The 21,257-nt window shown below is 39.0% G+C and overlaps 1 protein-coding gene across 1 annotated transcript; it reads left to right on the plus strand.

Annotated features, from left to right (window-relative positions):
• The first annotated feature begins 7,229 nt into the window (after positions 1 to 7,229).
• On the plus strand, positions 7,230 to 15,338 carry LOC136121588 (zinc finger protein 699). The gene is made up of 5 exons (XM_065875498.1): positions 7,230 to 7,277; positions 8,147 to 8,273; positions 12,854 to 12,952; positions 13,341 to 13,524; positions 13,880 to 15,338. Exons 1-5 carry the CDS (start codon positions 7,230 to 7,232, stop codon positions 15,336 to 15,338), a joined length of 1,917 nt encoding a protein of 638 aa, XP_065731570.1.
• Positions 15,339 to 21,257: the final 5,919 nt, after the last annotated feature.

A 21,257-nucleotide genomic window follows, 5' to 3' on the forward strand; every position in this document is an offset into this window, starting at 1 on the left:
AGGATAAAGTATCTCAGTTTCTACACAGTATTCCTATTGTGGGACACCGTGCTGCATTTTTTTTCTCCAGTAGAGGGCACCAGACCTTTTTTTCCAGGATCCTCCACTCCATCACTTCTCATCTCCCCAAGAGTTTGGGCCCCTACCTCCTCTCTAGGTGTCCTCCTGGTGAGAAGCTCCCTTAAGCAGGGCCTAACGCCCATCTCGTGGTTTGGAGCATTCTTTTAGTAGGGTAAGCCATCTCCTTTGGGCTCCTAGGGAGGCAAGGATATAAACTTCCTTGACTTTGGTTACTTTAAGCAGTGTTTTAGTTGGGCCAGCCCAAGGGTTGGGGATGGGGTCTCAATACCCCTCTGGGGAGCAGCGAGAATGATGCTGTCCTTCACAGCAGATCTGACTGGGTCACAGCAGAGGCGTGCTGGCTGTGGACAAAGATGCCTCCCCTAACTGTGCTTCGGAGACCGGCCTTGGCTTGCCATTTCTGCCTTATTGGCTAGTTAACCTGCTATAGTGGTCCCCAGGGATGAGGACATCGTCTTGTCTCAAAAGTGCCCCAAATCATCAGACTGACCGCGGGACCTCCTCTTGCTACAGTCCCACCCCTCGACCTGATCCCACCCTAAACTCAGCTCTTTGGAATATTCAACTAAGCCACGCCCCTAGGCCTGGTCGCGCCCCATCTCCGCCCCACAGGCCTAGTCAACCAAGCCCCGCCCATAGCCTGGTCCCCCTCCAGGCCCTCTGCAACCCCAAGTCCTAGGTTGACCCGGCCCCAAGACCCAGTCGCGTCTCTCCGTGGAAGGAAACTAGTACTTCTCCTCCACTTGCGGCTGGAAGCTGCCACCGCCCCTCCCAACCCAAATTTCCCAGCTCCCGAGGCCCGGCCCCTGACGCTGTGCGTGGCGCAGAAACCGGAAGCAGCCGTGTACTTCTGCGCGTGCGCAAGCCGGCGGCCATGTCCCCTTGCAGCCCCGTCTAAATCTGATGTAAATTTTAGCCTCGGTCCGCGTCCTACCTGGTTCAGCCCAGCCCGCCCCAAGTCTGGTGCGCGGGAGGTGGAGAGCTTGGCCTTGGGGTCAGAGGCCAAAAGGCGGCCGCTTGGGCTGTGCTCACCGCTCCACGCTGGGACACCCGCGCCCGGGGCCTCCAGCAGCCGCGGCTGGTACCAAACTCACTGAATCAGGAACTCTGTGAGGGTCCAGCAGTCGGGGTGAGTCTGCTGCAGGCGAGAGTTGGAGAGCCATCCTCGTATTTAATCGGCCTCCAAAATCATCCTCTGCTCTCTTTCCAGAAAGGAAAAGCATCCCTGCCATTCGGGTCACGGGGACGAGTCTCAACCTCGTCTCTGCGCAGGTCTGTGTATTTCGGCTTGTTCTGTGAGAATGGGGTGGGAATGGGGTGACATTTGCCTAACTCCGTCCCCACCTCTCCCTTCCTGATGCGAGAGATATTATTTTTAACCTGTGATTTTTTTTTCTCTTCCTGTGGGCATCAGTTTGCTACATTATATTCAGCTGCATAAAAGTGAACTGATTACTTAGTATTTTTTTAATCCCCCTTGCCAGTTGCAGCTCTAAATGTTAGTCATTTATCTGTAGATATTTTTTGAATTTCACACCGAAAGTGTGATCATATGTCAGTTTCTGCGTTTTCTTTTTTATTTTGTGTACCTTATATTCTTTTTATTTATTTAGTGCGTTTGCCAGGACTTTCAGTTCAATGTAGAATAGCATTTAATTTGCATCCTTGTCTTGTTCCTGATCCCAGAGGGAATTATTCTGCCATTTCACCATTAAATAGGATGTTTGCTGTAGGTGTTTGTAAATAATATATATTTTTTCTAATTAAAGCCTATTTCCCTCTAGTCCTAGTGGGTTAAATTATTATCATCAATGCATATTGATAGAGATCAGTCACTATTTTGTATCGAAGGGGATGAGTCATGTGATCTTTTTCTATTAATGTGAATTATATTAATCATTTTAATTATGTTAATCATTTTAACCACACTTCATTCCTAGGAGGAAATGAACTTATTTTGTGATTATTATCTTCATTATTCATTTCTGGACTGTACTAATATTTTAACATTTTGCCCTTGTGTATATGAATGAGATCTTTCATATATTTATGTGTGTGTGTGTGTGTGTGTGTGTGTGTGTGTGTATACACATATATTTGAGTTTTGAGTACTTTTCTGGTCTTGGAAATACACAGGAAAACAGCACCCCCCACCCCCCAAAAAAATGGAATTATGAATCCTTTACTTACTTGGTGAACCTGTCTGTAAACAATCTGCAACTTCTGTTTCCTTTGTAGGTATGTTCTAAACTGCTAATTTTTTTCTTTAATGACTGGATGTAAACAGGTTTTGTGTTTATATTCATTTATTTATTTTATTTTATTTTTTGGTCCTGCAGCATGCGGGATCTTAGCTCCCTGACCAGGGATCGAACCCGTGCCCCCTGCGTCGGAAGCGCAGAGTCTTAACCACTGGACTGCCAGGGAAGTCCCTATATTTTTAAATTTTTTAAACATTTTTTTCACTTTATTATTTTTTTAATTGAAGTATAGTTGATTTACAATGTTGTGTTAGTTTCTGCTGTACAGCAAAGTGACTCAGTTATACACATATATACATCCTTTTTTAATATTCTTTTCCATTATGGTTTATCCCAGGATACTGAATATAGTTCCCTGTGCTATACAGTAGGATCTTGTTGTTTATCCATTCTATATGTAATAGTTTGCATCTGCTAACCCCAAACGCCTAGTCTATCCCTGTCCCACCCTTTCTCCCCCTTGGTAAACACAAATTTGTTCTCCATATCTGTGAGTCTGTTTTGTAGATAGTTTCATTTGTGCCATATTTTAGATCCACATATAAGTGATATCATATGGTATTTGTCTTTCTCTTTCTGACTTACTTAGTATGATAATTTCTAGTTGCATCCATGTTGCTGCAGATAGCATTATTCCCTTCTCTTTTTTATGGCTGAGTAGTATTCCATTGTGTGTATGTACCACATCTTCTTTATCCATTCATCTGTTCATGGACATTTAGATTGTTTCCATGTCTTGGCTATTGTGAATAGTGCTGCTTTGAACATAGGGGTGCATGTATCTTTTTGAGTTATAGTTTTCTCTGGGTATATGTCCAGGAGTGGGATTGCTGGGTCATATGTTAATTCTATTTTTAGTTTTTTGAGGAACCTCTGTACTGTTTTCCATAGTGGCTGCACCAACTTACATTCCCACTAACAGTGTAGGAGGGTTCCCTTTTCTCCACACCCTCTCCAGTGCTTGTTATCTGTAGACTTTTTAATGATGGCCATTCTGACCAGTGTGAGGTGGGGTACCCCATTATAGTTTTGATTTGCATTTCTCTAACAATTAGCGTTGTTGAGCATCTTTCCATGTGCCTATTTGCCATCTGTATGTCTTTGGAGAAATGTCTATTCAGGTCTTCTGCCGTTTTGTTTTGGTTTTTTTTTGGCTGTGTGGCATGTGGTATCTTAGTTCTCCGACCAGGGATCAAATCCGTGCCTCCTGCATTGGAAGTGTGGAGTCTTAACCACTGGACTGCCAGGGAAGTCCTTCTGCCCATTTTTTGATCGGGTTGTTTGTTTTTTTGTTGTTGAGTTGTATGAGCTGTTTGTGTATTTTTGAAATTAAGCCTTGCTGGTTGCATTATTTGTAAATATTTTCTCCCATTCCATAGGTTGTCTTTTCATTTTGTTTATGGTTTCCTTTGCTGTGCAAAAGCTTGTAAGTTTGATTAGGTCCCATTTACTTTTGTTTTTATTTCTGTTGCCTTGGGAGACTGACCTAAGAAAACATTGGTACAATTTATGTTGAAAAATGCTTTGCCTATGATCTCTTCTAGGAGTTTTATGGTGTCACACCTTATGTTTAAGTCTTTAAGCCATTTTCAGTTTGTTTTTGTGTATGGTGAGAGGGTGTGTTCTTTTTTTTTTAATTTTTATTGGAGTATAGCTGATTTACAATTTTGTATTAGTTTCAGGTGTACAGCAAAGTGAGTCAGTTATACATATACATATATATATATATATATATATATATATATATATATATATATATATATACTCTTTTTTAGAGTCTTTTCCCATATAGGCCATTACAGAATACTGAGTAGAGTTCCTGTGCTATACAGTAGGCCCTTATTAGTTATCTATTTTATATATAGTAGTGTGTATATGTCAGTCCCAGTCTCCCACTTTATCCCTCTCCCTCCTTGCCCCCTTGGTAACCATAAGTTTGTTTTATACATCTATGACTCTATTTCTATTTTGTAAATAAGTTCATTTGTACCTTTTTTTAGATTCCACGTATAAGCAATATCATATATTTGTCTTTCTCGTCTGACTTACTTCACTCAATATGACAGTCTCTAGGTCCATCCATGTTGCTGCAAATGACATTATTTCATTCTTTTTTATGGCTGACTAATATTCTACTGTATATAGATATTCTAATATAGATATACTAATATTCTACTGTATATATATATTCTACTGTATATATACATCTTTATCCACTCCTCTGTTGATGGACATTTAGGTTGCTTCCATGTCTTGGCTATTGTAAATAGTGCTGCAGTGAACTTTGGGGTACATGTATCTTTTTGAATTATGGTTTTCTCCAGATATATGCCCAGGAATGGGATTGCTGGATCATATGGTAGTTCTATATTTAGTCTTTTAAGGAACCTCCATACTGTTCTCCATAGTGGCTGTACCAATTTACATTCCCACCAACAGTGTAGGTTTCCCTTTTCTCCACCAGTGAGGTTGTGTTCTAATTTCATTGATTTACATGCAGCTGTCCAACTTTCCCAGCTACATTTGCTGAAGAGACTGTCTTTTTCCCATTGTGTATTCTTGCATCCTTTGTTGAAGATTAATTGACCGTAGGCGTGTGGGTTTATTTCTGGGCTCTCTGTTCTGTTCCATTGATCTGTATGTCTGTGTTTTGTGCCAGTACCACATTGTTTTGATTACTGTAGCTTTGTAGTATTGTCTGAAGCCTAGGAGGGTTATGCCTTTCGCTTTGTTCTTTTTCCTCAGGATTGCTTTGGCAATTCTGGGTCTTTTATCGTTCCATATAAATTTTAGGATTATTCTAGTTCTGTAATGTCATGGGTAATTTGAAAGGGATGGCATTAAATCTGTAGATTGCTTTGGGTAGTATTGCCATTTAGCTTTATCTGATTCTGTTTAAGTTTTTAAAAATATTGTTAATTTTGTCACATACTCATTTTTTTCCCTAAACCTTTATGCTGTTCTTTTTCTGCCCTTATAAGTCAATGGTTAACCCATTGATACTGATTTTTCTTCTACAGGAATGGATGATATTTGTAAATACAATTAACCCTTGAGCAACATGGGTTTGAAATGCATGCGTCCACTTATATGCAGATTATTTTCAGTACTAAATACTACAATACTACAGGATCAGTGGTTGGTTGAGTCCTTGGATACTGGGGGCTGACTATGAGTTATACTCAAATTTGCTACTGCCGGAGGGTTGGTGCCCCAACCCCTGCAATTGTTCAAGGGTCAGTTGTGTATAAATATATGTACCACACCAGCCATGGATTTCTAGTGTTATCTGAAACAGTTATTTTAATTTCCTGCTTCTACACTGTCACATAAGTAGTCCTGATTTGCTAAAGATAAATATGTGTGTATCTCCTTATCCCTATGATGTGATGCATTTTTATATAGCATATACCACCAGATAAAGCTAAATCAGATTGTTAATTTAGTGGTCCTCCTTCAAACGATTATAAGACTCAGGCACTTTAGTATTTTTCTGTTTTGTTCAGTGCTCTGTCTCCTGTGACTGCACATAGTAGGACAGGGTGAATATTACCGAAATGAATATGAGATGAAGGAGCAGGAGGTCAGGGCCTTAAGGGAAGCATCCCTGCTGAAGACATAGGGCTTAGTCAAGAGAAGGAGCTCAAAGATAAAACACTTGAATAGAATACTTCATTTGTCTACTCTCCATAGTGTGCCCAACAGGGTTCTAGGCCAGACCCTGGTAATGTTAGGGCATAAGGGCCTCACTGACAACTAAATTGTAGGGTATATGTTCAGAAATACACTCATTGGGCATTTAGGCTTTGAAGGTAAATACAGCTGCATATACACAGCTCCTCAGCAGCTTTCTAATTGGGTAGCATTGAGCACATAGTTAAGTGACTCTTTCCAAGATTCTTCAACTATAAACTCGTTTTGATAGGATCTGATTTGCAGAGCTTCTATGAATAATCTTTTTGCAGAGGTATGGGCATCTCTTTGCCAAGTCATTCTCATATCTTGGTTGCTTAAATGGAGCATGTTAGTAAAGAATGTTACAGTTTGTATCGGCTTTAAAATACATACTTCATCCACGGCAGTGGAAGAAACTGTTGCATTTTCGTTATTTGAAATTTGGGCAGTAGTGCTACAGATATCACTGTGAGAGATGACTCACACTGCTAACTTCACTCCGAGTGTTCTTGTTCTGCTGCTGCTGTACCTCCTGTACAATTCCTGCAGAACTGAGTAGGAGAAGTCTTCTCTTGCCACCTGCATGTGGAATTCAGTCAGTTGATGCTCTTTCTCAAAAACCAGGTTTTGGGGACCCTGCAGCCCTTGTGGGAGAGGGTCTAGTAGTCAGGGGCTGAGGAGTAACACATGTTAGCCTGCCAAGCAGTACAGAAATAAATATTGGAAGTGGAACCCCCGGAAGTCTGGCATACAGGTCACACTTTCCTGGATTTGAGATGGTGTGTATATTCTTACTATTGAAGGCATTCTCTGATTTTTTTTTAATGTTTTCATTATTATGGTCAAATTGACAGTTAAATTTTTTTAGACTACAGTTAACTTGCTTACAAAATGGGACTCTTAACCTGTTTTTTTTATGATCTACAAGAACCAGAGGACTGTTTTATAGCTCTAGAGGAGATAAGATTGCTCTAACTTCTTCCCCCCTCCCTCTATTTTCTTACAAGATTGATGTGTGTTTGCTTGGGTGTCTTGGGGCTATGCATGTCTGTGTGTGTGTGTGTTCTGAGGGGAGTGATCACTCCTAACAGATATGCTGCAAAATCCACAGTCTTGATTATGGAAATTGTGGGGAGACCCAGATTCTCGTGTCTTCTTTCTCCTGCCTCAGGTCTAACTTCTCAATACTCTGTCTTTCTTCTTGAAGGGAACATGGAGGAAGAAAGAACAGCTGCTGAGTTACAGAAAAATATGACACAGGTGAGTAAGAGCTAATAATTCTCCAAAAGAATATTTCAGTTCCACCGGGCCATCGATCTCCTTATTGTTTAGAGCAGGGGTCAGCAACCTGTTCCTGCATTGGGCCACATAGTAAACATTTTAGGCTTTGAAGGCCATAGAGTTTCTGTTTTACTCAGTTCTGCCATTTTAGTGTGAAAGCAGCCATATACAGTGGATAAACAAATGTTTTATCGTGTTCCAATAAAACTTTACTTACATAAATAGATGATAGGCTGAATTTAGCTCATGTTGTATAATTTACAGCCCCTGGCCTTGAGTGCAAGAAAATGTGGCTGGCTGTGGGCCTGGGTTGAATGTTGTGCTTCTTGCAGACTCCTGGGCCCCAGGTTTGTGGGGAAAGAAAAAAAAGAAAAAGAAAAGCTCTCTGCCCCTCAGTGTGTTTTTATTCATAAAAACCTCATCCAGATTTGACCCAGGGTTTCATGTTGTGCCGGTTGCTGTGGTGGGATATCAGGAAGCAGTGAAATTGTTTCTGTAACAAGGAATTTTTGCTGGTTTCAATGTAGAAATTACTATTTCATTTCTGCTAGATCCTCTGGGTGTTCTGGATTATTGTAAGACTGGAATTGGTCACCATCAAACTGTGGAAAGATAAATTTATTGTTTCAAAAGTGTTGTTAAATCTGTGAGAAAATTTGATCAGTCAGGATGCTTATGTAGAACGAAGATCTGATGACTGAATCCTAGGGTAGATGTTGGGAGAATAGAATCTTCTGAACTCCCTATGAATTGATTCTCAGTTCCTCAGTATTTCCAGCCTCATTCATCCTCCTGCACACATTGGGGGAGTTGGCACTTTTCTGAACAAAATATGTGGAATGTTTTAGGAACCAGTGGTCTTTGAGGATGTGGCTGTGGACTTTACCCAGGAGGAGTGGGCTTTGCTAGATCCCGCTCAGAGAAACCTCTACAGAGATGTGATGCTGGAAAACTTCCGGAACCTGGCCTCATTAGGTAAGGGTGGCAACATTCCTTCATTTAGTCGTTTAGAAAACAGTTTTATCTCACTAATTGACTTTGTTCTAGGATTTGGGTTGAGGAATTGGAATAAATTGGTAAATAAGACAGACATGGTCACTGACCCCAAGGAACTTATAGTCTAGTGGCTTCACCATGAAAATAAACAATAACAATGCATATTGTTAAAATATTCTACCAGTATAAAACAGCAACAGAAAAAGAATCAGTGGAAATCTCCTTATCCATTCTGACACTGGCACTGAATGCAGAGTTTTCATTTCATCCAGTGTTATAAAGATGCTGTTGGTCTTATTTTTCTTCATTCAGTCATTCTTTCATTCATTAAGCATTTTTTTGAGGGTGAACTCTATATCAAACCCTTTTGAATGTATACTATAAAAAACAAGATGTGACTGTATTCAAAATGCTTAGGTGTAATGGGCAAGAAGATAAATATGAAATTAAGATTAAAAAAGAAAGAAAATAAACGTGTATTGAACTGACTTTCTCTTTTTCTTGTGGTTGGAAGCCTCAAGGCTTATTAAGTGTAGAAATTGTGGGCACAGACTTCGGGGGTCACTTTGGGGCACAGGGAGAAAATTGGTGGTTTGGGACCTTTTGAGAATTTTACAGCTGTTAGTGCCCTGTACCCAGAGACCACCAGTTAAGCAAGTTGGGTTTATTACTTTGAGCAGTGAGGGAGAACACATGCCATGGGGAGCCATGGCATGTCTCAGAAAGAAGGTGTTAGAAAGTAAATATTATAGGATTTGTGTACTTAGGTTGAATGACTTGGGGGTAGGTCTGTGGAAGCAGGCTGTATTGGTCTCCTAGGCCTTCCATAACAAAGCACCACAAACTGGGTGGCCAAGAACAACAGAACCTTATTCATTTAAATTTCTGGAGGTTGGAAGTCTGAAATCAGGGTGTCACGACCCTTCCGAAGGCTCAGGAAAAATCTCTCCTTGTCCCCTTCCTAGCTGTTGGTGGTTGCCAGCAATCCTTGGCTTGCAGCTGCATCACTCTGATCTCTGCCTCCATCTTCACATGGCCTTCGTCCTCTGTCTCTAAGTCTTTCTGTCCTTGTAAGGACGCCAGTCATTGCATTTAGGGCCTACCCTAATCCAGTATAACTTACCTCAACTTGATTGTATCTGCAAAGACCCTATTTCCAAATAAAGTAACATTCTGAAATTCTGGGAGGACAGGGATTTTTTTCTCAGTACACTTTATTTTTCTTAGAGCAGTTTATAGGTTCACAGCAAAATTGAGTAACAGATACAGATAGATATTTCCCATATACCCCCTGTCCCCATACACTCACAGCCTTCCTACCAGAATGGTATATTTGTTACAGTTGATGAACCTACACTGACACATCATTATCACCTTAAGTCCAGAGTTTATATTAGTGTTCACTGTTGGTCTTGTACATTTTAAGGTTTGGACAAATATATAATGACATATCCACCATTATAGTATCATAAAGTAGCTTCACTACCCTTAAAAATTCTGTATCCCCTTCATTCCAATTTATCTCTCCTTCCCCACAACTCCTGGCAACAACTGATCTTTTTACTGTCTCCATAGTTTTGCCTTTTCCAGAATGTCATGTAGTTGGAATCACACAGTATATATATATAACCTCTTCAGACTGGCTTCTTTCACTTAGTAATATGCATTTAAGGTTTTCCCACCTCTTTTCATGGCTGGATAGCTCATTTCTTTTTAGTGCTGATTAATATTTTATTGTCTGGATGTACCACAGCCTGTTTATCCATTCACCCACTGAAGAACATTTTGATTGCTTCCAAGTTTTGGCAATTATGAATAAAGCTGCTGTAAACATCCACATGCAGGTTTTTGTGTAGACATGTTGTTAACTCCTTTGGGTAAATTCCAGGGAGTGCAATTGCCTGTCTGTATGGTTAAGAGTATGTTTGGTTTTGTAAGAAACTGCCAAACTGTATTCCAAAGTGACTGTACCATTTTGCATTCCCACCAGCTCCACATTCTCAAAATTCTTTGTTGTCAGTGTTCCGGATTTTGGCCATTCTTATAGGTGTATAGTGGTATCTCATTGTTTTGATTTGCATCTTCCTGATGACATATGATGTGGAACATCTTTTCATATGCTTATTTGCCATCTGTGTATCTTCCTTGATGAGGTATCTGTTAAGGTTTTTGGCCCATTTTTTAAATCGGGTTGTTTGTTTTCTTTATTTTTGAGTTTTAAGAATTCTGTGTATATTTTGGATAACACTTCTTTATCAGATATGTCTTTTGCAGATAATTTCTTCCAGTCTGTGGCTTTTTATTCTCTTGGCAGTTTTTTCTCAGAGCAAAAGTTTTTAATTTTAATGAAGTCCAACTTGTCAATTCTTTCTTTCATGAATTGTGTCTTTCAGGTCATTATCTGTTGACCTTAAAAATAAGATAGTTATTTTACCAACAAAAATGGTTTACTTGGGCATAGCAGAGGAATTGCAACTTAGGACAAGAAAGCTATAACAAAAGCCACAGGCAAGTCCAAAAAACAAGGGAGAAGAACATAATTTTATAGAGAAAAAGGAGGAATTTGGGAGAGGTTGTTTTGGATGAAAGTCTATTGGAGAAAAATGAGAGTTCAGGGTGATGATGGTTTCATATTGGCTTAGTTGCTGGGGTAATTGATTTCTTATAGGGGATGCAATGTACATCTTTTCCTGTCAGGATTATAACTGGTGATTCTTGATGATTCTTTTTTTTTTTTTTTTTTTTGCAGTACACGGGCCTTTCACTGTTGTGGCCTCTCCTGTTGCGGAGCACAGGCTCCGGACGCGCAGGCTTAGCAGCCATGGCTCACGGGCATAGCCGCTCCACGGCATGTGGGATCTTCCCAGACCGGGGCACGAACCCATGTCCCCTGCATTGGCAGGTGGACTCTCAACCACTGCGCCACCAGGGAAGCCCTGATGATTCTTTTGTTGGAGTCTGTAATCGACAATTCTTCCTGTAATTTGTTTTTTTATAAATTTATTTATTTTTGGCTGCATTGAGTCTTTCTTGCTGCACGCGGGCTTCCTCTAGTTGCAGTGAGTGGGGGCTACTCTTCGTTGCGGTGCACAGGCTTCTCATTTTGGTGGCTTCTTGTTGTGGAGCATGGGCTCTAGGCACGTGGACTTCAGTAGCTGTGGCACGTGGGCTCAGTAGTTGTGGTTCATGGGCTCTAGAGCACAGGCTCAGTAGTTGTGGCACACGGACTTAGTTGCTCCATGGCAAGTGGGATCTTCCCGGACCAGGGCTCGAACTGGTGACCCCTGCATTGGCAGGCGGATTCTTAACCACTGTGCCACCAGGGAAGCCCTCTTCCTATAATTGATGTCCTGTGGAACTGCATGAAAGCTTCCCCTTCCAGCCTCTCAACTCCATTTTAGTAAGTTTCCCCTGATTAATTTTCACCTATCTAACAAGTCATCGCCAAATCTTAGGTCACCTACATTTTTTCCTATGTTATCTTCTAGGAGTTCTATAGTTTTATGTTTTACATTTAGATCTGTGATCTATTTTGAGCTAATTTTTTACTCCCTATTGATGGGGCCCCAACTTTTCCTGAAGCTTTGGATGCCTCCCCCTGTATTTTGAGTTAATTTTTGCAAGAGTGTAAGGTCTGTATCAAGATTCTTTTTTTTTTTAAATGTATGTTGATGTCTAGTAGTTATTTTAGCACTGTTTGTTGGAAAGACTATATTTTTCTCTATTGTATTGCCTTTGCACCTTTGTCAAAGATAAGTTGACCATATTTATGACTATATTTATATTGACTTATTTATGGACTGTATTCTGTTCCATTGATCTGTTTGGGCATGAAATTTTTTTTATATTATGCTGTCATTTATTTATTTATTTTTATTGGAGTAGAGTTGCTTTACAATGTTGTGTTAGTTTCTGCTGTACAGCAAAGTGAGTCAGTTATACATATACATATTTCCACTCTTTTTTAGATTTCCTTCCTATTTCGGTCACCACAGATCATTGAGTAGATTTCCCTGTGCTGTACAGTAGGTTCTCATTAGTTGTCTATTTTATACATAGTAGTGTATATATGGACATGAATTTTTTAGGGGCACCGTTCAACCCAGTCCCTAGGTGTTCACTTTAGATTGGATGCTGACAGAAATCTGGATGCAGGGGAAATTCTATTAGTATTTTGTGGATGGCACAGTGATATTTTTTGTCTGTCCCTAGGCTAAATTATGAAGTAGCCTTATTTTGTTTCATCTTATCATGGTCTCAGAGTAACCTTGTCTGAGATTGGTAGTCTGAGATTATTTATCTTCAACAGGAGAACAGTATGTCCTGCCTGTGAATATTGGACCAGTTTCTAATAATACTGAGGTTTAGGTGTGAATGTCAGATCAGTTCTAGACATCACACCACCCCTCCCACCTTAAAAAAATAAATTCAACATTTTGTTGCAATTAAGCTCCTACTTGCTTTAGAGTAACAGAAGAGCAAAGTTTTTGCCCTGTCTCATGGAAATGTTTATGGTTCCTCATTGTTTTCCCTCATGATATACCTTTCCACATGAACAGGGTATCCACTACACACACCCTATCTGATCTCCCAGTGGAAACAAGAGGAGGACCTGGAGATAGCAGAGAGAGGACCCACCCAGGGGGAGCATCAGGAAGGCAAGAATCCTTGGGAGAAACTGACTTGGTTGGGGGATATTACATTTGGAAAAATCAAATAAAAGCAAAATGAAACTTTGCCATGTCTGAGGAAGCTGATCTTCCACAGATAACTTCGATTACTATTTTGACTTTTCATCAGTCCTTGTTCTTGGGAAAGCCCATATTTCCTCTTCGTAATGTAGTATTCGGTCATGCGCATTTTACCCAGTTCCTTTTTGTTTTGCTCCCCTAGGAATACCCTATTTATGTTACCATCAGTCTCAATCTTTGTGGGATTATTTCTTAATTGCTTTGCCATTTTGACCCTGTGCTTATTGGGAAAGTCCTGAACCAGCCACACTGCCAAAAGTCCTTCTTTCATGATGCCTTTACTTTTTTGTTTCAGGTTTTGAGACTCAACTTAAAACTAATGAATTAGTCGCTGCACAAGATATTTATGGAGAAAAAATATCCAGTGAACAGAATGTAGTAAGATTCAAAAGGAGTGCTTCCTCGTTGTCCATTTTACACAAAAGCTGGGAATACCATGGTTTTGATTATCAGAACAAAAACCATGAGAGACATTTGAGGTGAGTGCTATTCATATAAGAGAGAGTAGTGTCTCAGGAGAGAATCTTAAAATGTCATGAAATTGAAAAAACATGTATATAAAACTTGGTCAGAAATTGTGATTTCATATGGAATTTTCATAAGATATTTTTTCCACAAATGAGACTGAGCTCTTCCATGTTTGACACATAATTCATTTGTAAGCAACCATCAGAAAAACCCCATAAGCCAAAAACTCAGTGATAATATTGGCTATCGTAGAGCCCTCTGTGAGAACTTTCAGCTTATCATTGGACAGGGAAGGAAACAGATGTAGTCACTGAAAATGGTAAAAATTTACTTGCTGCTAATAATGTGCTTTTTATTTTTTAAAAGAAGTCACATGGTGGAGAACATCTATGAACACAACGAAGAAAATCAGTGTAGACAAACCTTCAGCCATATCTCAAATCTTAATATACTCAAGAGAACTACTGAAGTAAAAGCCTTTGAATGCCAAGAGTGTAAAAAGGCCTTCACAGATCATTTATCCCTTAAGAATCACATAAGGTCTCACACTGGAAGCAAACCCTATCAGTGTAAGGAATGTGGGAAAGCTTTCCATTTTTTTACTTGTTTTAAGAAGCATATGAAAACTCCCACTGAAGAGAAACCCTATGAATGTAAGGAATGTACCAAAGCCTTCAGTTGTTCTTCATTCTTTAGGGCGCATATGAAGATTCACACAGGAAAGACAAACTATGAATGCAAGGAATGTGGGAAAACCTTTAGCTGTTCTTCATCCCTTACAGAGCACAAAAGAATTCACAGTGGAGATAAGCCTTATGAATGTAAGGAGTGTGGGAAAGCCTTTAGTTGTTCCTCCTCACTCTCCAAACACAAAAGAATTCACAGTGGAGATAAGCCATATGAGTGTAAGGAGTGTGGGAAGGCCTTCAGTTCCTCTTCTCACCTTATAATACATATAAGAATCCATACTGGAGAGAAGCCTTATGAATGTAAAGAGTGTGGGAAAGCCTTCAGTGAGTCCTCAAAGCTCACTGTACATGTCAGAACACATACGGGAGAGAAACCCTATAAATGTAAGGAATGCGGGAAAGCCTACAATTGTCCATCCTCCTTAAGTATCCATATGAGAAAACACACTGGGGAGAAACCCTATGAATGTCTGGAATGTGGAAAAGCCTTCTATCTTCCCACTTCCCTGAATACACATGTGAAAAATCAAAGTAGAGAAAAACCCTACGAATGTAAGGAATGTGGAAAAGCCTTCAGTTGTCCCTCGTCCTTTAGAGCACATGTGAGAGATCACACTGGAAAGGTGCAGTACGAATGTAAGGAATGTGGGAAGGCCTTTAGTCGTTCCTCATCCCTCACCGAACACTTAAGAACTCACAGTGGAGAGAAGCCTTATGAATGTAAGGAATGTGGGAAAGCCTTTATTAGTTCCTCCCACCTTACAGTACATACAAGAACTCACACTGGAGAGAAACCTTATGAATGTAAGAAATGTGGAAAAGCCTTCATTTACCCATCAGCCCTTAGGATCCACATGAGAACGCACACTGGGGAGAAACCCTATGAATGTAAGGAGTGTGGGAAAGCCTTTCGCCATTCTTCATACCTTACTGTCCACACAAGGATGCACACTGGAGAGAAACCCTTTGAATGTCTGGAATGTGGGAAAGCATTCAGTTGTCCTTCATCCTTTCGAAGACACGTAAGAAGCCACACTGGTGAGAAGCCCTATGAATGTAAGGAGTGTGGGAAAGCCTTTGTTTGTCCCGCTTACTTTCGAAGACATTTGAAAACTCACACTAGAGGAAACATATAAAGTAAGGAATAAGGAAATGTCTGCAAGACTTTTTCAGATCTTAGCACGCAAGGTCTCACACTGTGGAGACACCCTGTGAATGTAAGAAATTGTCGCTCATCGTTTTGAAGACTTGAGAACTCACAACTAAGAGAAACCCTGTGTATGTAAATCATGTGGTAACACCTTCATGAACGTCATTTACTGTGTTCTAAGAAAATTCATACTAGAAGCAAAGATTGGTGCCTCATCCTTAAAGTGGACTACTGCTGGCTTGTTGATTTCCAGTTTTAATTTTCTGATGAATGTTTAAGGTGATAAATTTCCCCTAATACCTTTCAGCTGTAGCTGCATATGTTTTATGAGGTACTTCTGTTTTGGTTTGGATGTAAATGTTATTTCCATTACAGAGTTTTTTGGACCCATTGGGGAGTTGAAGTGTATTTTTTTGTATGCAGGCATGAGTGGTCTTTTTTTATTATTATTATTAGTTTCTAATTTACTCTCATTGTTCTCTAAGTATGCAGTCATTGTGATTATCAACACTTCGGTATTTGTAATTTCTTTTGTAAATGGTAATTTCATTTTGATCCAGTATGGCAGAAACTGGAAATTGCCTACCCAATATTCCCCCACCCCCCCCTTTTTTTTTTTGGCGGTACGCGGACCTCTCACTGTTGTGGCCTCTCCCGTTGCAGAGCACAGGCTCTGGATGCGCAGGCCCAGCAGCCATGGCTCACAGGCCCAGCCGCTGCATGACATGTGGGATCTTCCCGGACTGGGGCACGAACCCGTGTCCCCTGCATCGGCAGGTGGACTCTCCACCACTGCACCACCAGGGAAGCCCTACTTGTCCTTTTTTAATGTATGTGTATCTCTGTCTATATCTAGTTACATACATATACGTAAAACATGTTATAATACACGTAAATTATGTGTATTTTATATATGTGTGTGTGTATTGCAGATAACTTTTCCCAGTCTCTGACATGTCTTCATGCTTTTCATTTTTGTAAACTATAAAGGGAATTTATTGGTTTGATTACTGAAAAATCCTTGGGTATAAGTAACTTCAGAGGTGGCTGGGTCCTGGAGCTAAAAAGATGTTATCTGGATGAGTTCTGTTTCCATGTCTTGTCTGTGCATCTTTCTGCATTAGCTATTCTTCCTTGTGGGCTCTTTTTCTTCACAGTGGCCCTCAGAAGAACCAGGCTGCTTTCTTTCTGGGTTGAAGTCTCAAGGAGAAGAGAGTGATTGTCTTTCTGAACAATTCCAATATGATTATTACAGTTAAATCTGATTGGCTCACTTGCCAACTGTTATCGAATCACTGTGGCCAGAGGAATATAATTCTCTGGTTTGTTTAGGACTGGCTCCCATACTCATCCAGAAAAAGAGAGTGGAGTCAGTCCTAACTGAATCATAGGGTCCTGGCAATTGTGATGTATATGGTGAAGGGAAGGAGGCAGCGGGGGCAGGTAGGGTGTAGAAATAGATGCAATAATAACATCAGCTAGCACAATATGCTCATTCTGGTCTTAGCAATGGTAGGGAACTATGAAGTCTGGGAACTCTCAGCCAAGGCTGAGTAGTTCTAGAAATCCTTTCAGAAAGTTCGATTCCGTCTGTTACCATCTCTTTAGATTGCTAAGATGGTTTCTCAATCTTTACTTGGCTTTGCAGTATTTTTGGATATCCGGTAGCAAGAGCCTTCCAACTTTTTTATTCATCAGGATTGTTTTCCTTCTCTATTCCTGATTTGATTCTATATTAATTTTAGATCTTACCAATTTTCACAAGTCTTCTGGGACTTTGCTTGGGATTGCATTGACTTTAGAGAATAACCTGAATAAAATTGACATCTTTACAATACTGAGTCTTCTAATTGATGAACATAGTATAATTATCCATTTATCTAGGTCGTCTTTAATTCCTCTTAACAGTGTTTTGTAGTTTTAATTGTAGAGGTCTTGAAGTAACTTTAATTTATTTCTAGGTATGTGATATGTTTTCCTTTGTAAATATTTTTATTTATTTTTCGATTTTGGGGGCTAGCACATAGGATTGCAATTTCTTTTTGTACATTGATCTTTTATCCATGATATTTATAAATTCAATTATTTATTCCAATAGTTTATGAATTATTTTGGATTTTCTGTGTATACAATACTGTCAGTGCCAATAAAAGAAAGTCTTACTTGATTTCTAAACTTTACCTTTTATTTTTCTTGCCTCATTGCTTTATAGTGATAAATAGAAATGGTAAAAATGAACATCTTTGCCCTGTTCCTGATGTTAGGGGAAAGTATTCTATATTTTACCATTAAGTATAATAATAGCTGTAAGTTTTTCATAGATAACTTTTTTAAATGAAAAGAATTCTATTCCTCGATCATCAAAAGAGTTTTTTTTTAATCGTCAATGATACTGAATTTTATCTAGTGCCTTTTCTGTCTATGTCAGAGTCTTTAAAAACTCCTTTGGTCTCAATGTGGTGAATTACTACATTCCTTGATTTTCAAATGGTAAAACAAGATGTATTCCTGGAATAAACTATACTTGGAAATGGTATATATTAGCTTATTAGCCTTTTCATTTTGCTAGATTCAAAATGCTATTTAAAAAAAATTATTTCTGTGTCTGTGTTAATGAGGCTTGTCTTGTAATTTCTTTTATGTTAATATCCTTTATGCTTTGTATCAGGTTTACGCTGCTTCATAAAAGAAGTTGGAAATTGTTTTGAAAAACTTTATATGAAATTTAAACTATCTACTATCTATTTTTTATGTGTTTGGAAAAATTCACCTGGGAATCTAGTTTTGGGTTTTCTTCATAGGAAGCTTTTGTAAGATAGTTTCACTCATGAATTACACCAAACATATAAATAGACAAAAGGTTATTTAATTTTTTTATTTGTTTTTGTGTTAGTTTTGCTAAATTGTATCTGTCCATTCCATAACTTTCCAAATTTGTTGGCATAAAGTTATTCATAATATCCTATAATTTCTTTTTAATGTCTGAAAGCTGTAATCATATCCCCTTTTTCATTCCTGATCTTGGTAGTTTATGTGGTCCCTTTCTTTTTCTTCATCTTGGTAGGGATTTTGATATGTTAATTATTTTTGAAGAACCAACTCTCAGTTTATTATGCTTCTAATTCTTTAATTTTTGGTCTTATTCCTTCTACTGAATTTGGGTTTAATTTTCTCTTATTCCCCTAGCTATTTGTGATAGTCACTTGTATCAGTGCCTGCCTTCTACTGTGTCCAATTTGCTTATGTAACCATCCAATCAGAATATTCTACTATTAGCATTATCAGTTGAAATGCATTTGAGATATATGCAGAGGATCACCTTTATGTGCCTGTTATCATAAGGCCGTATGGCTTCCTTGTTGGAATGGAAAGAAAACTGGACTGGAATCAAGGCACCTGATTTCCAGTCTTCACTTCTCAACTTTACCTCTGTGACCTTTGAAAAAAGTCATTTAAGCTTTCTGGTCCTTAGTTTGTGTGTGTGTGTGTGTGTGTGTGTGTGTGTATGTGTGTGTTAAAGTCTTTATTATGTAATAATTACAAGTTCATATTTTTGTAAAAAAAAAGTATATGGAAGTCCCATGTATTCATCACCCAGTCTCCTCCAGTGGAAATCCACAGAACTTATTCAGATTTCACCAATTTTAAATATGTGTGTGTGTGTGTTTGCAGTTTTAGCACTTGTGTAGATTAATGGAACCACTAACCTGTTTTACCCTTATAAATGACATCCATATCTCCTCAGTAGTTAAAGTAAAATTTATGACTAGTCCTGGATTTCTTCTTTTAAAGTGACTGACACTTCATAATGACTCAAACATTTGTTGAATAAATACATTTACCTGTGCTTTCTGCTAATAAGGTATATAGGACACAGTGTTCTGATCAGATCTATCCTGCAATTCATCATACACATTGTTTTATGAAATATGATAAGAATTCTAAACCCAGTACCTCCCTCTGTGAGGCCAGATTATCCAGAGAAGCTCTAAATTACCTGCTTTTCTGTTACCTTTCTCAATCATAAAATATATATATATTTTTTTTTTCATAAAATATATTTTAAGGCTAACATATTTTTTAAAAATCTGGAAGGTGTTAAAAAATAGACAAGGGACAAGAAACAGTTTTTGTGTTTAGTCTAGGACAGATATGTTATCAACACTAGCCATAAATTAATCAAAGCCATTCAGTAGCATCAAAGGTGCACATAGGAAGTGCTACTGCAGTGGCTGCGGTGGGACCACATCCTTTCTGTGGGATCAGAAACACTTCCTTTTCTGTCCCAAGTTTTTAGACCATGGAGGAGTTTAGAAGACAGATTTAGAGAGGGCTTTGAAGAGAAGGAACTTATTTGGTTTTATGATATCATAAAAATAAGAGAAAATAATATTTAACATTTCATGAGTTTCACTCTGTGTCATTCACTATCTTAATATTTAAGATATTTCTATATATTAACGTATTTGATCATCACAAAAGCCTTATGAGGCAGATACTTATTATCCACCTAACACACCATAGTGAAATAGCAGAAATGAGCTCAAATAATTGGCCAGCGTTGTATATTTAGTACGTAGGGGAACTATGCCTGAATCCAGAAACCATGGTTTTTATTACTATACTATACTGCCTCCAGAGATCAAAGAATTCTGAAGAACCAGTTAGGACAATCAGGCTTGTGTGTGGTTGGACAGGGAACTATTAGGGTAAGCTGTAGCTGACAGCATTTTCATATAACCTTCACTTAGCATCTTCTGGGCAAGCACCAGATATCTTTTCAACCATCCACAGCATATGGGCTCCTTATATTATGGAAGGAGTGTGATTACAAGGGAAGGAAATAATCCAGTCAATAAAGTATGAGACCAACATTGCTTTATCTTTGCGTGAAAACATATGGCTTGTTGTTAGCATTACATAAATATTATTAGTTTGATTCAACTGAACTAGTTAAGGTTTATTGAGCTCTGTGTCAGGCACTGTTTGAAGGACTTTACAGCTCTAATGCATTTTCTCTTCACACACACACACACACACACACAAAACACTTTGAGATAGATTCTGTCATTATCCACATTTCACAGATGGGGAAATTGAGGCAGAGAAACTAAGGAGTTTGCCCAAGGTCACACAACTGGCAGCTAAAATCTGCCTGGCCTCAGAATTCACACGTGTAACCACCATGTGTTACTACAGTTGACCCTTGAACAATGCTGCAGTTAGGGGCACCAACATGGAGCAGTAGAAAATCCATGTATTACTACACTTGACCCTTCATGTAAGTGATTCTGTATTCGCAGATTCAACCAACCGATCACATAGTACTATGGTCTGTGTGTAAGTGGACCTGCACAGTTCAAGCCCGTGTTCAAGGGTCAACTGTACTCAAAAGAGGAATTCGTGGGAATTCCACACCACAAAAATTATTAGTGTTAATATTAGTGTTTTTTCTGTTGCACAGCAACAAACACTGACAGTCTTTAGTCCATTTTCTAATTCAAAGTACACTTCCAAATAGTAATAACTTCATATACTTAACATTTGTTAAACATTTACCACGTGCCACACACTCACGAATCATCTTTTTATTATTTAAGAAATGAATTGCAAGATTTAATTTTATGTATTGATTATGCTTCTGATTTGAAGATGAACGTCTGCCTGCAGTAATCCTTGTATTTTTGTTCTGTCTTGTTTTCACTTAATACATTAAAAAAATATATTGGGCACTTTCCTGGTGGCGCAGTGGTTAAGAATCCTATCAATGCAGGGGACACGGGTTTGAGCCCGGGTCCGGGAAGATCCCACAAGCCGCAGAGCAACTAAGCCTGTGCGCCACAACTACTGAGCCTGCGCTCTAGAGTCCGCGAGCCACAGCTACTGAGCCCGCATGCCACAACTA

The sequence above is a fragment of the Phocoena phocoena genome, chromosome 3, assembly GCF_963924675.1.
Source record: "Phocoena phocoena chromosome 3, mPhoPho1.1, whole genome shotgun sequence".
NCBI classification, from domain to species: domain Eukaryota; kingdom Metazoa; phylum Chordata; class Mammalia; order Artiodactyla; family Phocoenidae; genus Phocoena; species Phocoena phocoena.